General features: G+C 47.9%; 1 protein-coding gene across 7 annotated transcripts in view; it reads left to right on the top strand.

Moving 5' to 3' along the window:
- LOC124005234 (neurobeachin-like) overlaps positions 1-16,493 on the top strand; it is a 418,832-nt gene that overhangs the window by 109,525 nt on the left and 292,814 nt on the right. For all 7 annotated transcript variants that reach the window (XM_046314300.1, XM_046314299.1, XM_046314297.1 and 4 more), the window contains exons 14-25: positions 590-669; positions 2,352-2,414; positions 3,236-3,333; positions 4,014-4,106; positions 11,578-11,686; positions 12,012-12,093; positions 12,368-12,491; positions 13,064-13,256; positions 14,386-14,739; positions 14,927-15,235; positions 15,310-15,744; positions 15,994-16,211. In XM_046314300.1, coding sequence (XP_046170256.1) covers positions 590-669; positions 2,352-2,414; positions 3,236-3,333; positions 4,014-4,106; positions 11,578-11,686; positions 12,012-12,093; positions 12,368-12,491; positions 13,064-13,256; positions 14,386-14,739; positions 14,927-15,235; positions 15,310-15,744; positions 15,994-16,211 — 2,158 coding nt within the window. The remainder of the gene's footprint in view (positions 1-589; positions 670-2,351; positions 2,415-3,235; positions 3,334-4,013; positions 4,107-11,577; positions 11,687-12,011; positions 12,094-12,367; positions 12,492-13,063; positions 13,257-14,385; positions 14,740-14,926; positions 15,236-15,309; positions 15,745-15,993; positions 16,212-16,493) is intronic.

Here is a 16,493-nt window from a genome sequence, read left to right as displayed (position 1 = left end):
GGAAAGCCTGAACCCCATCAAACACCATTGGGATGAATTGAAACAACGACTGCGAGCCAGGCCTAATCGCCCATCATAAGTACCCAACATCACTAATGCTCTTGAATGGAAGCAAGTCCCAGCAGCAATGTTCCACCATCTAGTGGAAAGCTTTCCCAGAAGAGAGGAGGCTGTTATAGCAGCAAAGGAGGGGCCAACTCCATATTAATGCCCATGATTTTGGAATAAGATGTTGGACGAGCAGGTGTCTACATACTTTTGGTCCTGCAGTGTATTTACTCTACGCGCTCAAATACAATATGTCTTAAAACCACAGAGCAGAGTGAAGTTAATGATAATAGATGTTGTATCAGAGCGTAGTGCCGGGCTGCAGCTGTAATCAATAACCAACCGTCTGTAATGTGTCATATCTGTCCTCTCATATTTGATCACTCATCTGGGTTGGGCAGTGTCATGCATACAGCACCGTGTTGAGTTGTACTGCTCTCTGTAGATTTCTGATAGCGATAGATCGGCTCTGAGATGTCAATTTCAGACGTGTGTGCGTGTGCAGGTTGATCCCTGTGACTCGGTCTGTGTTTGTCCTCAGATGGACCAAGGCCCACCCAGCAGGAGATCATCTCTCTCAGGGCTTTCATGTTGCTGTTCCTCAAACAACTCATCCTCAAGGTACTGCACATAAACACTCACACATCCATTCCAAAACAAAAACAGTTTATTATCACCACCAGAGAAAGGAACCATGGGTAATTGCTCTGGAACCATAATGTCCAATCAGCATGCAGGTTCAGGTCCGTCCGTGTTGTTGTGTTCAACTCATTGCTTAGCTTCAGCAACATGGCAGCAGGCTCCTTTTCTGCAACAAATAGGCCTGCCGCCCGAGGCCACTACCGAAATAAGCAGAATTTAAACAACGGAGGGAATATAAACTGGCTACCAATAGAAAATATCTACCATTCTGTACAGCATCAGCCTCATACACACGCACACGCACGCACAGCTCAAACAACAATTAACCTCCAATCTGTTCCTGCAGAGATTCTGGTTCCTCATCAGAAGTGTTTAAATGTTACATCACTGTAAAGTCTCTGAACAACAGGAGACTGGGGAACAAACACTGAACGTGCTGCAATATTATATTCATCTCACAAACCAGCATTTGTCAACTAGTTCCAGAATGGGAATTATTATCCATCAACAGCTTAGCTCAGCACTGGCATTGATTAACAGTGCCTAGGTCTATCTCCTGGATACTGGCATACAAACACCCTGGTGTTAACTACACGATCTAACAGACCTGCCAGTGATCATTAAGCAACCTAAGGCAGTTTCCCATCTGTTTCTGTTACTAGTAGGAATAAATCGCTTCTTGAGTCAGTCTGTTTCTGTTACTAGTAGGAATAAATCGCTTCTTGAGTCAGTCTGTTTCTGTTACTAGTAGGAATAAATCGCTTCTTGAGGCAGTCTGTTTCTGTTACTAGTAGGAATAAATTGCTTCTTGAGTCAGTCTGTTTCTGTTACTAGTAGGAATAAATTGTTTCTTGAGTCAGTCTGTTTCTGTTACGAGTAGGAATAAATTGCTTCTTGAGTCAGTCTGTTTCTGTTACTAGTAGGAATAAATTGCTTCTTGAGTCAGTCTGTTTCTGTTACTAGTAGGAATAAATTGCTTCTTGAGTCAGTCTGTTCCTGTTACTAGTAGGAATAAATTGTTTCTTGAGTCAGTCTGTTTCTGTTACGAGTAGGAATAAATTGCTTCTTGAGTCAGTCTGTTTCTGTTACTAGTAGGAATAAATTGCTTCTTGAGTCAGTCTGTTTCTGTTACTAGTAGGAATAAATTGTTTCTTGAGACAGTCTGTTTCTGTTACTAGTAGGAATAAATTGTTTCTTGAGTCAGTCTGTTTCTGTTACTAGTAGGAATAAATTGCTTCTTGAGTCAGTCTGTTTCTGTTACTAGTAGGAATAAATTGTTTCTTGAGTCAGTCTGTTTCTGTTACGAGTAGGAATAAATTGCTTCTTGAGTCAGTCTGTTTCTGTTACTAGTAGGCATAAATAGCTTCTTGAGTCAGTATGTTTCTGTTACTAGTAGGAATAAATTGTTTCTTGAGTCAGTCTGTTTCTGTTACTAGTAGGAATAGATTGTTTCTTGAGTCAGTCTGTTTCTGTTACTAGTAGGAATAAATTGTTTCTTGAGTCAGTCTGTTTCTGTTACTAGTAGGAATAAATTGTTTCTTGAGTCAGTCTGTTTCTGTTACTAGTAGGAATAAATTGCTTCTTGAGTCCATCTGTTTCTGTTACTAGTAGGAATAAATAGTTTATTTGGTCAGTGTGAAAACGTGTGTGTCATTTCTTAGGACCGAGGTGTGAAGGAGGATGAGCTGCAGAGTATCCTGAACTACCTGCTAACCATGCATGAGGTGAGTGGCAAGTCCCCATGATCCTGGGCTGTAGCGATGTAGGGTTGAGAGGTCTGTCCATTGATGATGCTCTACTGTATGGTGCTGTAAACCTCTCTCTCCCTGTCTCTCTTTCTTTCCCCCTCTCCATCTCTCATCCCCCGCTTTCTCTCTCTCATTCCCATCTCTCAATTCAATTCAATGGGTGTTTATCTCTCTCTCCCCCTCTCAAACCTTTCTCTCTCTCTCTCCCCATCATACTCTCTCTCTCCCCTCAATGCCCCTCTCTCTCTCTCTCTCTCTCTCTCTCTCTCTCTCTCTCTCTCTCTCTCTCTCTCTCTCTCTCTCTCTCTCTCTCTCTCTCTCTCTCTCTCTCTCTCTCTCTCTGTCTCTGTCTCTGTTTCTGTCTCTGTTTCTCTCTCTCTCTCTTTCTCTCTCTCTCTCTCTCTCTCTCTCTCTCTCTCTCTCTCTCTCTCTCTCTCTCTCTCTCTCTCTCTCTCTCTCTCTCTCTCTCTCTCTCTCTCTCTCTCTCTCTCTCCCTCTCTCCTCTCCTGTCTCTCTCCCTCCCTCTGTCTCTGTCTGTCTCTGTTTCTCTCTCTCTCTCTCTCTGTCTCTCTCCCTCCCTCTGTCTCTGTCTGTCTCTGTTTCTCTCTCTCTCTCTCTCTCTCTCTCTCTCTCTCCCCTCCCTGTCTCTCTCTCCCTCCCTGTCTCTGTCTCTGTCTCTGTCTCTGTCTCTGTCTCTCTCTCTCTCTCTCTCTCTCTCTCTCTCTCTCTCTCTCTCTCTCTCTCTCTCTCTCTCTCTCTCTCTCTCTCTCTCTCTCTTTCTCTCTCTTTCTCTCTAGGATGATAATATCCATGATGTTCTCCAGCTAGTAGTGGCTCTGATGTCAGAACACCCAGCCTCCATGATTCCAGCCTTCGACCAGAGGAACGGCATACGGTACCACACACACACACACACACACACACACACACACACACACACACACACACACACACACACACACACACACACACACACACACACACACACACACACACACACACACACACACACACACACACACACACACACACACACACACACACACACACACACACACACACGGCACAGCCCTTGGGGAACAAAGCCCACTTGCTGTTGATGCACAAAATGCATGGAATAACATCACATCTCTAATACTGGAGATTGTGTTGTGAATCTACATGATACCTTTTGAATAATTCACATATTCTGTAAGACATTTTATGATATTAACATATTCATTTTATATCAGACATGGATGATAAAACATACTGTATGCCCTGTGTGTTCTATGAAATATGAATGTATATCAGCCACTGACTCCTGCAGAGTGCTCAGCATCTTCACTGCAGGAAATGGGATGGCTCTGTTTTGATCAGGAAACTAATTTAGTTGTCACGCCGACACACAGACTCTCAAAACAGACAGGGAGGTCTTTCCCTGCACACCCAACTAGTTCAGTCTGGTTTCATTGTAACCGTCCAAGCACTCTATTTCCATTATAGTGTAATACTTATGACCAGAGCTCATAGGGGACACAATCATTAACGGGGCCATGTTTAAATGTGATTCATATGTCTTCTGTCCTGTTCCAGGGTGATGTACAAGCTGTTGGCGTCTAAGACTGAGAGCATCAGAGTCCAGTCCCTCAAAGTCCTGGGATATTTCCTCAAACACCTGGGGCATAAGTGAGTTATTATCCCTCTCTCAATGAAAGACTGTCCCCAAGAGAGGTCTGGATCTATGAAAGACATTCTCTTCTTCTCTTCTCCCCTTTACTCTTATCCCCCCTTCTCCCTTTACTCTTCTCCCCTATTCTCCCCCCCTCTTCTTATCCCCTCTTCTCCCTTTACCCTTCTCCCCTATTCTCCCCCTCTTCTTATCCCCTCTTCTCCCTTTACTCTTCTCCCCTATTCTCCCCCTCTTCTTATCCCCTCTTCTCCCTTTACTCTTCTCCCCTATTCTCCCCCTCTTCTTATCCCCTCTTCTCCCTTTACTCTTCTCCCTATTCCCCCCCTCTTTTTATTCCATCTTCTCCCTTTACTCTTCTCCCCTATTCTCCCCCTCTTTTTATTCCCTCTTCTCCCTTTACCCTTCTCCCCTATTCTCCCCCCTCTTTTTATTCCCTCTTCTCCCTTTACCCTTCTCCCCTATTCTCCCCCTCTTCTTATTCCCTCTTCTCCCTTTACTCTTCTCCCCTATTCTCCCCCTCTTCTTATCCCCTCTTCTCCCTTTACTCTTCTCCCTATTCTCCCCCCTCTTTTTATTCCCTCTTCTCCTTTACTCTTCTCCCCTATTCTCCCCCTCTTTTTATTCCCACTTCTCCCTTTACTCTTCTCACCTATTCTCCCCCTCTTTTTATTCCCTCTTCTCCCTTTACTCTTCTCCCTATTCTCCCCCTCTTTTTATTCCCTCTTCTCCCTTTACCCTTCTCCCTATTCTCCCCCTCTTCTAATCCCATCTTCTCCCTTTACCCTTCTCCTCTATTCTCCCCCTCTTCTTATCCCCTCTTCTCCCTTTACTTTTCTCCCCTATTCTCCCCCTCTTCTTATCCCCTCTTCTCCCTTTACTCTTCTCCCCTATTCTCCCCCTCTTTTTATTCCCTCTTCTCCCTTTACTCTTCTCCCTATTCTCCCCCTCTTTATTCCCTCTTCTCCCTTTACCCTTCTCCCCTATTCTCCCCCCTCTTTTTATTCCCTCTTCTCCCTTTACCCTTCTCCCCTATTCTCCCCCTCTTCTTATTCCCTCTTCTCCTTTACTCTTCTCCCTATTCTCCCCCTCTTCTTATCCCCTCTTCTCCCTTTACTCTTCTCCCCTATTCTCCCCCTCTTTTTATTCCCTCTTCTCCCTTTACTCTTCTCCCTATTCTCCCCCTCTTTTTATTCCCTCTTCTCCCTTTACTCTTCTCACCTATTCTCCCCCCTCTTTTTATTCCCTCTTCTCCCTTTACTCTTCTCCCTATTCTCCCCCTCTTTTTATTCCCCTCTTCTCCCCTATTCTCCCCCTCTTCTTATTCCCTCTTCTCCCCTATTCCCCCTCTTCTTATTCCCTCTTCTCCCTATTCTCCCCCTCTTCTTATTCCCTCTTCTCCCCTTTACTCTTCTCCCCTCTTCTTATTCCCTTTTCTCCCCTTCCCTCTTCTCCCCCTCTTCTCCCCTATTCTCCCCCACTTCTTATTCCCTCTTCTCCAATATTCTCCCCCTCTTCTTATTCCCTCTTCTCCCCTATTCTCCCCCTCTTCTTATTCCCTCTTTTCCCCTCCCCTCTTTTCCCCCCCTCTTCTTATTCCCTCTTATTATTCCCTCATCTCCCCTCTTCTTATTCCCCTTTCTCCCTCCCCTCTTCTCCCCCTCTTCTCCCCTATTCTCCCCCACTTCTTATTCCCTCTTCTCCCCTATTCTCCCCCCCTCTTCTTATTCCCTCTTCTCCCCTATTCTCCCCCCTCTTCTTATTCCCTCTTCTCCCCTATTCTCCCCCTCTTCTTATTCCCTCTTCTCCCCTATTCTCCCCCTCTTCTTATTCCCTCTTCTCCCCCTCTTCTCCACTCTTCATTTACATTTACATTTACATTTAAGTCATTTAGCAGACGCTCTTATCCAGAGCGACTTACAAATTGGTGCATTCACCTTATGACATACAGTGGAACAGCCACTTTGCAATAGTGCATCTAAATCTTTTAAGGGGGGGAGGGGGGGGAGAAGGATTACTTTATCCTCTTCCCACCTCTTCTCCTCTCTTCTCCCCTTTACTCTTCTCCCCCCTCTTCTTATTCCCTCTTCTCCCTTCTTCTCCCCTCCCCTCTTCTTATCCCCTCTTCTTATCCCCGCTTCTCCCCTTTACTCTTCTCCACTCTTCTTATTCCCTCTTCTCCCCTTCCCCCTTCTCCCCTTTACTCTTCTCCCCTTCTTCTCCCTTCTTCTCCCTTTACTCTTCTCCCCTTCTTCTCCCCTCTTCTCCCCTGTACTCTTCTCCCTTGTACTATTCTCCCCTCTTCTCCCCTTTACTCTTCTCCCCTCTTCTCCCCTTCTCCTCCCCTCTTCTCCCCTTTACTCTTCTCCCCTCTTCTCCCCTTTACTATTCTCCCCTCTTCTCCCCTTTACTCTTCTCCCCTCTTCTCCCCTTTACTCTTTTCCCCTCTTCTCCCCTTCTTCTCCCCTCTTCTCCCCTTCTCCTCCCCTCTTCTCCCCTCTTCTCCCCTTTACTCTTCTCCCCTTCTTCTCCCCTCTTCTCCCCTTTACTCTTCTCCCCTCTTCTCCCCTTTACTCTTCTCCCCTTCTTCTTCCCTCTTCTCCCCTTTACTCTTCTCCCCTTCTTCTCCCCTCTTCTCCCCTTCTTCTCCCCTCTTCTCCCCTTTACTCTTCTCCCTTCTCCCCTCTTCTCCCCTTTACTCTTCTCCCTCTTCTTATTCCCTTTTCTCCCTCCCTCTTCTCCCCCTCTTCTCCCTTTTCTCCCCCCCTCTTCTTATTCCCTCTTCTCCCCTCTTCTTATTCCCTTTTCTCCCTCCCCTATTCTCCCCCTCTTCTCCCCCTCTTCTCCCCTATTTTCCCCCTCTTCTTATTCCCTCTTCTCCCCTATTCTCCCCCTCTTCTTATTCCCTTTTCTCCCCTCCCCTCTTCTCCCCCTCTTCTCCCCTCTTCTCCCCCCACTTCTTATTCCGTCTTCTCCCTATTCTCCCCCTCTTCTTATTCCCTCTTCTCCCTTTACTCTTCTCCCCTCTTCTTATTCCCTTTTCTCCCCTCCCCTCTTCTCCCCCTCTTCTCCCCTTTTCTCCCCTTCCCTCTTCTTATTCCCTCTTCTCCCCTCTTCTTATTCCCTTTTCTCCCCTCCCCTCTTCTCCCCCTCTTCACCCCTATTCTCCCCCCCCACTTATTATTCCCTCTTCTCCCCTATTCTCCCCCTCTTCTTATTCCCTCTTCTCCCCTATTCTCCCCCCACTTCTTATTCCCTCTTCTCCCTATTCTCCCCCCTCTTCTTATTCCCTCTTCTCCACTATTCTCCCCCCCTCTTCTTATTCCCTCTTCTCCCCTATTCTCCCCCTCTTCTTATTCCCTCTTCTCCCCTCCCCTCTTCCCCCCCCCCTTCTCCCCTCTTCTCCCCACCCCTCTTCTTATTCCCTCTTCTCTTCTCCCCTCCCCTGTAACGGCGTTCGTCTGTTGAAAGAAGAGAGTCGGACCGAAATGCAGCGTGTTGGTTACTCATGACTTTAATGAAAGAACGCGGTACATGAAATAACTGATTCTAACTACAAAAACAACAGAACGGAACATGAAACTAATTACAACCTATCTGGTGAAATCTACACAAAGACAGGAACAATCACCCACGAAGTTGTTGTGCGTCGTCTGCATAGCAATGATAGGAGAGACCATGTGAGGTTATGACAGAGCCAAGTGACTTGGTGTATAGCGAGAATAGGAGAGGGCCTAGAACAGAGCCCTGGGGGACACCAGTGGTGAGAGCGCGTGGTGAGGAGACAGATTCTCGCCACGCCACCTGGTAGGAGCGACCTGTCAGGTAGGACGCAATCCAAGCGTGGGCCGCGCCGGAGATGCCCAACTCGGAGAGGGTGGAGAGGAGGATCTGATGGTTCACAGTATCGAAGGCAGCCGATAGATCTAGAAGGATGAGAGCAGAGGAGAGAGAGTTAGCTTTAGCAGTGCGGAGCGCCTCCGTGATACAGAGGAGAGCAGTCTCAGTTGAATGACTAGTCTTGAAACCTGACTGATTTGGATCAAGAAGGTCATTCAGAGAGAGATAGCGGGAGAGCTGGCCAAGGACGGCACGTTCAAGAGTTTTGGAGAGAAAAGAAAGAAGGGATACTGGTCTGTAATTGTTGACATCGGAGGGATCGAGTGTAGGTTTTTTCAGAAGGGGTGCAACTCTCGCTCTCTTGAAGACGGAAGGGACGTAGCCAGCGGTCAGGGATGAGTTGATGAGCGAGGTGAGGTAAGGGAGAAGGTCTCCGGAAATGGTCTGGAGAAGAGAGGAGGGGATAGGGTCAAGCGGGCAGGTTGTTGGGCGGCCGGCCGTCACAAGACGCGAGATTTCATCTGGAGAGAGAGGGGAGAAAGAGGTCAGAGCACAGGGTAGGGCAGTGTGAGCAGAACCAGCGGTGTCGTTTGACTTAGCAAACGAGGATCGGATGTCGTCGACCTTCTTTTCAAAATGGTTGACGAAGTCGTCTGCAGAGAGGGAGGAGGGGGGGGAGGGGGAGGAGGATTCAGGAGGGAGGAGAAGGTGGCAAAGAGCTTCCTAGGGTTAAAGGCAGATGCTTGGAATTTAGCGTGGTAGAAAGTGGCTTTAGCAGCAGAGACAGAGGAGGAAAATGTAGAGAGGAGGGAGTGAAAGGATGCCAGGTCCGCAGGGAGGCGAGTTTTCCTCCATTTCCGCTCGGCTGCCCAGAGCCCTGTTCTGTGAGCTCGCAATGAGTCATCGAGCCACGGAGCGGGAGGGAGGACCGAGCCGGCCTGGAGGATAGGGGACATAGAGAGTCAAAGGATGCAGAGAGGGAGGAGAGGAGGGTTGAGGAGGCAGAATCAGGAGATAGGTTGGAGAAGGTTTGAGCGGAGGGAAGAGATGATAGGATGGAAGAGGAGAGAGTAGCGGGGGAGAGAGAGCGAAGGTTGGGACGGCGCAATACCATCCGAGTAGGGGCAGTGTGGGAGGTGTTGGATGAGAGCGAGAGGGAAAAGGATACAAGGTAGTGGTCGGAGACTTGGAGGGGAGTTGCAATGAGATTAGTGGAAGAACAGCATCTAGTAAAGATGAGGTCGAGTGTATTGCCTGCCTTGTGAGTAGCGGGGGAAGGTGAGAGGGTGAGGTCAAAAGAGGAGAGGAGTCTTCTTATTCCCTCTTCTCTTCTCCCCTCCCCTCTTCTTATTCCCTCTTCTCTTCTCCCCTCCCATCTTCTTATTCCCTTTTCTCCCCTCCCCTCTTCTTATTTCCTCTTCTCCCCTTTTCTCCCCTCCCCTCTTCTTATTCCCTCTTCTCCCCTCCCTCTTCTCCCCTCTTCTTATTCCCTCTTCTCCCCTTTACTCTTCTCCCTTCTTCTTATTCCCTCTTCTCCCACCTCTTCTCCTCTCTTCCCACCTCTTCTCCTCTCTTCTCCCCTTTACTCTTCTCCCACCTCTTCTTATTCCCTCTTCTCCCCTCTTCTCCCTCCCCTCTTCTTATCCCTTCTTCTCCCTTCCCCTCTTCTTATCCCCACTTCTCCACTCTTCTCCCTTTTACTCTTCTCCCCTCTTCTTATTCCCTCTTCTCCCCCCTCTTCTCCACTCTTCCCACCTCTTCTCCTCTCTTCTCCCCTTTACTCTTCTCCCCCTCTTCTTATTCCCTCTTCTCCCTTCTTCTCCCTCCCCTCTTCTTATCCCCTCTTCTTATCCCCTCTTCTCCCCTTTACTCTTCTCCACTCTTCTTATTCCCTCTTCTCCCCTTCCCCTTCTCCCCTTTACTCTTCTCCTCTTCTTCTCCCTTCTTCTCCCTCTTCTCCCCTGTACTATTCTCCCTCTTATCCCCTTTACTCTTCTCCCTTGTACTATTCTCCCCTCTTCTCCCCTTTACTCTTCTCCCTCTTCTCCCTCTTCTCCCCTTCTTCTCCCCTCTTCTCCCCTTCTCCTCCCTCTTCTCCCCTCTTCTCCCCTTTACTCTTCTCCCCTTTACTCTTCTCCCCTCTTCTCCCCTTTACTCTTCTCCCCTCTTCTCCCCTTTACTCTTCTCCCTCTTCTCCCCTTTACTCTTCTCCCCTCTTCTCCCTTTATTATTCTCCCCCTTCTCCCCTTTATTATTCTCCCCTCTTCTCCCCTTTACTCTTCTCCCCTCTTCTCCCCTTTACTCTTCTCCCTCTTCTCCCCTTTATTATTCTCCCCCTTCTCCCCTTTATTATTCTCCCTCTTCTCCCCTTTACTCTTCTCCCCTTTACTATTCTTCCCTCTTCTCCCCTTTACTCTTCTCCCCTTCTTCTCCCTTTACTCTTCTCCCCTTCTTCTCCCTCTTCTCCCCTTTACTCTTCTCCCCTTCTTCTCCCCCTTCTCCCCTCTTCTCCCCTTTACTCTTCTCCCCTCCTCTCCTCTCCCCTTTACTCTTCTCCCCTCTTCTCCCCTTTACTCTTCTCCCCTTCTTCTCCCCTCTTCTCCCCTTTACTCTTCTCCCCTCTTCTCCCCTTTACTCTTCTCCCCTTTACTCTTCTCCCCTTCTTCTCCCCTCTTCTCCCCTCTTCTCCCTTTACTCTTCTCCCCTTCTTCTCCCCTCTTCTCCCCTTTACTCTTCTCCCCTTCTTCTCCCCTTTACGCTTCTCCCCTTCTTCTCCCTCTTCTCCCCTTTACTCTTCTCCCTCTTCTCCCTTTTACTCTTCTCCCCTCTTCTCCCCTTTACTCTTCTCCCCTTCTTCTCCCCTCTTCTCCCTCTTCTCCCTTTACTCTTCTCCCCTTTACTCTTCTCCCCTTCTTCTCCCCTCTTCTACCCTTTACTCTTCTCCCCCTTTTCTCCCCTCTTCTCCCCTCTTCTCCCCTTTACTCTTCTCCCCTTCTTCTCCCCTCTTCTCCCCTTTACTCTTCTCCCCTCTTCTTCCCTCTTCTCCCCTTTACTCTTCTCCCCTCTTCTCCCATCTTCTCCCCTTTACTCTTCTCCCCTCTTCTCCCCTTTACTCTTCTCCCCTCTTCTTCCCTCTTCTCCCCTTCTTCTCCCCTCTTCTCCCCTTTACTCTTCTCCCCTCTTCTTCCCTCTTCTCCCCTTCTTCTCCCTCTTCTCCCCTTTACTCTTCTCCCCTCTTCTCTCCTTTACTATTTTCCCCTCTTCTTCCCTCTTCTCCCCTTCTTCTCCCCTCTTCTCCCCTTTTCTCCCCTTTACTCTTCTCCCCTTTTCTCCCCTTTACTCTTCTCCCCTCTTCTCCCCTTTACTCTTCTCCCCTCTTCTTCCCTCTTCTCCCCTTTACTCTTCTTCCCTCTTCTCCCCTTTACTCTTCTCCCCTTTACTCTTCTCCCCTTTACTCTTCTTCCCTCTTCTCCCCTCTTCTCCCCTTTACTATTTTCCCCTCTCCTCCCCTTTACTCTTCTCCCCTCTTATTCCCTCTTCTACCCTCTTCTCTTAAAATAACTATTGTATGAAGTGTAAAACTGTCACCCAGGGACTCCTAACAGGGTTACTGTATGTGTCTGTCCACAGAAGGAAGGTTGAGATCATGCACACACACAGTCTCTTCACTCTGCTGGGGGAGAGGCTGATGCTACACACCAATACTGTATCAGTGACCATCTACAACACGCTGTACGAGGTACATTCTTCTCTGTAACTTCTGTATAACTACGCACACACACACATACACATACACATACACTTCTTCTTCAGGGATCCCTCGTAGTCGAGTTTGATTTCGGTGTGCGGTTGAGGTCTTGGTCTGGCTGGCTGGCTGGCCATGGGTCCATAGATGGCTGAACAAGCCAATCCGTGACCTGCAGATCTCGTGGCAGTGAGGTCTGGGATGGTTATAGCCTCATGCTGATAACCTCATTATCTCCGCTCCACTGTCCTGTTACCGTGTTGCATCCCAAATGACATCCTATTCCCTATTTAGTGATTGTCGGTGTTCTTCCCATCAGATCCTGACTGAGCAGGTGTGTACCCAGGTCGTCCACAAACCCCACCCTGAACCAGACTCTACAATCAAGATACAGAACCCCAGTAAGTCTGTCTGTTGTCCCTGTGAATGTTATTGTAGTCAAGTCAAACTTTATTTAAAGTGCGTACTTAGCAAAGTCGTGTGTGTGTGCGTGTGTGCGTGTGTGCGTGTGTGTGTGTGTGTGTGTGTGTGTGTGTGTGTGTGTGTGTGTGTGTGTGTGTGTGTGTGTGTGTGTGTGTGTGTGTGTGTGTGTGTGTGTGTGTGTGTGTGTGTGTGTGTGTGTGTGTGTGTGTGTGTGTGTGTGTGTGTGTGTGTGTGTGTGTGTGTGTGTTCCAGTGATTCTTAAGGTAGTAGCGACTCTGTTGAAGAGCTCGTCCCCCAGCGTTGAGCTGATGGAGGTTCGACGTCTCTTCCTCTCAGACATGATCAAATTATTCAGTAACAGCCGCGAAAACCGACGGTGAGGACAGACAGTCACACACACACACACACACACACACACACACACACACACACACACACACACACACACACACACACACACACACACACACACACACACACACACACACACACACACACACACACACACACACACACACACACACACACACACACACACACACACACACACACACACAGTCATCCTCTAATTTACAGCTGTGTAATGACTCTTCCCAGCAGTGACAGCACTGTTTGCATCCTGCATCCTGTCAATCATAAATCGTTCACGAGATATTGATGGTATAACAGATAACTATCATCACCAAGCTACTCGCTATTGTTGTCTAACTACTGACTATATAACAAAGCATCAGATCATTTCACTAATTCACATAATAGAAGGTGATCAGAATGAATTGTGACTCAGAGGGAGTACTTGAGAATATGCTGTTGGCCTACAGACCAACTTTAACTTAGACTACTGACTATGTAGCGATGGTCTCTCCTGCTGTTTGCTCTGGTAGTGAGTACCTTATTGATAATAGTTGTAACAGTATATATTATTCACTGTATATTGTCTGTCTCTAGGTGTTTGTTGCAGTGTTCAGTATGGCAGGACTGGATGTTCAGTCTGGGCTATATCAACCCTAAAAACCCAGAGGAACAGAAGATGATGGAGATGGTCTATAGCCTCTTCAGGATCCTGCTCTACCATGCCATCAAGTATGAATGGGGAGGTTGGAGGGTCTGGGTGGATACACTCTCCATCGCTCACTCCAAGGTAAGACTCAGCGGCTGTCTGCGTCCCAAATGGCACCCAATTCCCGATATAGTGCACAACTTTTTACCAGGACCCTAGCTCAATATGTAGGTAATAGGGCACCATTTGGGACATAGATCATCAGTGGTGCCACCAGTCAGCTCTACGATAAGAGGGGAAACACTGCCCTCTGCTGTTGAGGAGGGAATTTGCACCAACAACACCTTGGATGACCAGTAGTTATTGATCATGTCTCTCCCTCTATATGGTAACCTATACGAGGCAAATATGGAGTACCTGGCTAAGATGAGCTTGATTATTAATTATAGATGATTGATTATTGATGATGTTTGTTATACTGTTATACTGCTATACTGTAGGTAACATACGAGGCCCATATGGAGTACATGGCTAAGATGAGCTTGATTATTAATTATAGATGATTGATTATTGATGATGTTTGTTATACTGTTATACTGCTATACTGTAGGTAACATACGAGGCCCATATGGAGTACATGGCTAAGATGAGCTTGATTATTAATTATAGATGATTGATTATTGATGATGTTTGTTATACTGTTATACTGCTATACTGTAGGTAACATACGAGGCCCATAAGGAGTACATGGCTAAGATGAGCTTGATTATTAATTATAGATGATTGATTATTGATGATGTTTGTTATACTGTTATACTGCTATACTGTAGGTAACATACGAGGCCCATAAGGAGTACATGGCTAAGATGAGCTTGATTATTAATTATAGATGATTGATTATTGATGATGTTTGTTATACTGTTATACTGCTATACTGTAGGTAACATACGAGGCCCATAAGGAGTACATGGCTAAGATGAGCTTGATTATTAATTATAGATGATTGATTATTGATGATGTTTGTTATACTGTTATACTGCTATACTGTAGGTAACATATGAGGCCCATAAGGAGTACATGGCTAAGATGAGCTTGATTATTAATTATAGATGATTGATTATTGATGATGTTTGTTATACTGTTATACTGCTATACTGTAGGTAACATACGAGGCCCATAAGGAGTACATGGCTAAGATGAGCTTGATTATTAATTATAGATGATTGATTATTGATGATGTTTGTTATACTGTTATACTGCTATACTGTAGGTAACATACGAGGCCCATAAGGAGTACCTGGCTAAGATGTATGAGGACTACCAGCGTCAGGAGGAGGAGAACATTAAGAAGGGGAGGAAGGGTCTGGTCAGCACCATCTCAGGCCTGCAGGACCTCCAGGCTGGGGGCATCCAGGGGAACATGGAGATCAGAGAGGTAGACGACCACTCTCAGACACAGACCCCGGAGAGCGAGGCCGACTACCCCGAGACTCCCGGCCACCCCCGGAACATACTGTCGGAGGCGAAGACGGGGGAGGAGGGGGGGCTCGAGGGGACAGAGAGGACGGGGTCAGGGGTCAGAGTGGAGGTTCATGACCTGCTGGTGGACATCAAGGCTGAGAAGGTATGTTATGGTCTCTGTTTTCATAGTTTTTACAACTGATTAATTTAGCAGATGCTCTTATCCAGAGCAACTTCCAGTACGTTTAGTTGGGGAAAAACACCACATGTCGAAGTTCTTGCAGGTAGACTCTTAAAATCAGTCAGTCAGTCATTCAGTCAGCTAATCAATCATCCCGCCCTCTCCCCAGGTGGAAGCCACAGAGGTGAAGCTGGAGGACCTGGACCTGTCTCCAGAGCCGCTGGGCGTGACAGTGGGTGTGGCTGGGAGTGTTGTCTCTGAGGACAGGGGCGGGGCGTTGGTCCAGGTGGACTCCCTATTGGACAACGTGTACTGTGCTGCTGTAGAGAAGCTGAGCAGCAGTGCCGCCGGCGGAGTAATGGTCCCCAACGCAACCGTCGGTGTAGCCACCGACAACCACAACACCGGTCCCCTCATCACCCTCGCTGACGACGACAAGGACAGTCTCCCTAGCAACAGCAGCTTCCTGTTTGGCCAGGTTAGTTCGTCTTTCTTTTCTTCTGCTTGTGTTTTGTTTTGTGCAAGTTAACTAAACAGAACTGAACTCAACAGGAGGAGCCCCTGGTCCTGCCAAGTCCTGGTTCTAACCCCCAACCAGACCCCGAGCCCCCAGTCCCCCCGGCTCGCAGCCATGACCTGGGCCTGCTGGCCCACATGACCGGCAGCTCTGAGCTGGGGATCATCGGCATGGTCAGTCCTGGTGGTCCAATCAACAGCATCATGGAGGAGGAGAGGTTGAAGCTCCAGACCACCCTGGGTGACGTCACCTCAATGTCCAGGGAAGAGGCCTGCTCTAAGGAGTCAGTGTTCACAGACACGGGGGCTGGAGCTAGTGCTGGAGGGTCAGGGGTGTCGGAGGGGGGAGAGCCCTCAGCTGGTGTGAAAGGTAGTGGGGCGGATGCAGTCAGCAACACCTCAGGCACAGAGAGGTCATACGACAGAAAGGACAAAGAGGTTAAGAAGATACAGACCACTGCTACTACACAGGTTAGTTAAATTACAAGACCTCCCTATCCTCTGTTCCTCTGGTCTCCTTCTTCCCTTTCTCCCTCCTCTCTCCTCCCTCCCCGTGTTATTGAGTCTGATGAGAGGAGGAGGCGGAGGAGGAGAGGGAGGACTAAAGGACTATTAATAGTGTCTCTTCTCTGCTGTTATATAATGTTTTATTTATACACTGCTTTATACACTCTGAATTACAGTATTGTGGGTGTATGTGTGTCTGTACGTGTGTGTCAGTCCCTGCACGGTCGTACGGCGGCCCAGTTAGAGCGTGCCCTGCGTGTGGACCTGGGCTTCAGAGGGATGCCCATGACAGAGGAGCAGCGGCGCCAGTTCAGCCCTGGCCCTCGCACCACCATGTTCCGCATCCCAGAGTTCAAATGGTCGCCCATGCACCAGCGCCTCCTCACCGACCTGCTGTTGGCCCTGGAGACAGACGTCCATGTCTGGAGGAGGTGAGGGGACCGAGGCACTGAGGACACTGTCCCTAATCACACCCTAGTCCCTATGTAGTGCACTAGTTTGTATCAAAGCCCATTGCCTCTCTGTAGTGCACTATTTTTGACCACTTAGGGCTACCACATAGGACATGCAGTAGAATGTTACATTTGGGTCATTTAGCAGACGCTCTTATCCATAGTGACTTACAGTCAGTGCATTCAAATAAGTTTGGTAAGACAACCACATATCCCATCTCATTGAGAGTAAAACAAGAGTTACAGTAGATCCTGGAGCCA

Source organism: Oncorhynchus gorbuscha, linkage group LG19 (genome assembly GCF_021184085.1).
Source record: "Oncorhynchus gorbuscha isolate QuinsamMale2020 ecotype Even-year linkage group LG19, OgorEven_v1.0, whole genome shotgun sequence".
Lineage (NCBI taxonomy): Eukaryota > Metazoa > Chordata > Actinopteri > Salmoniformes > Salmonidae > Oncorhynchus > Oncorhynchus gorbuscha.
Note: the sequence above shows the minus strand (reverse complement) of the source record. Positions and strands in the feature narration are given on the sequence as shown.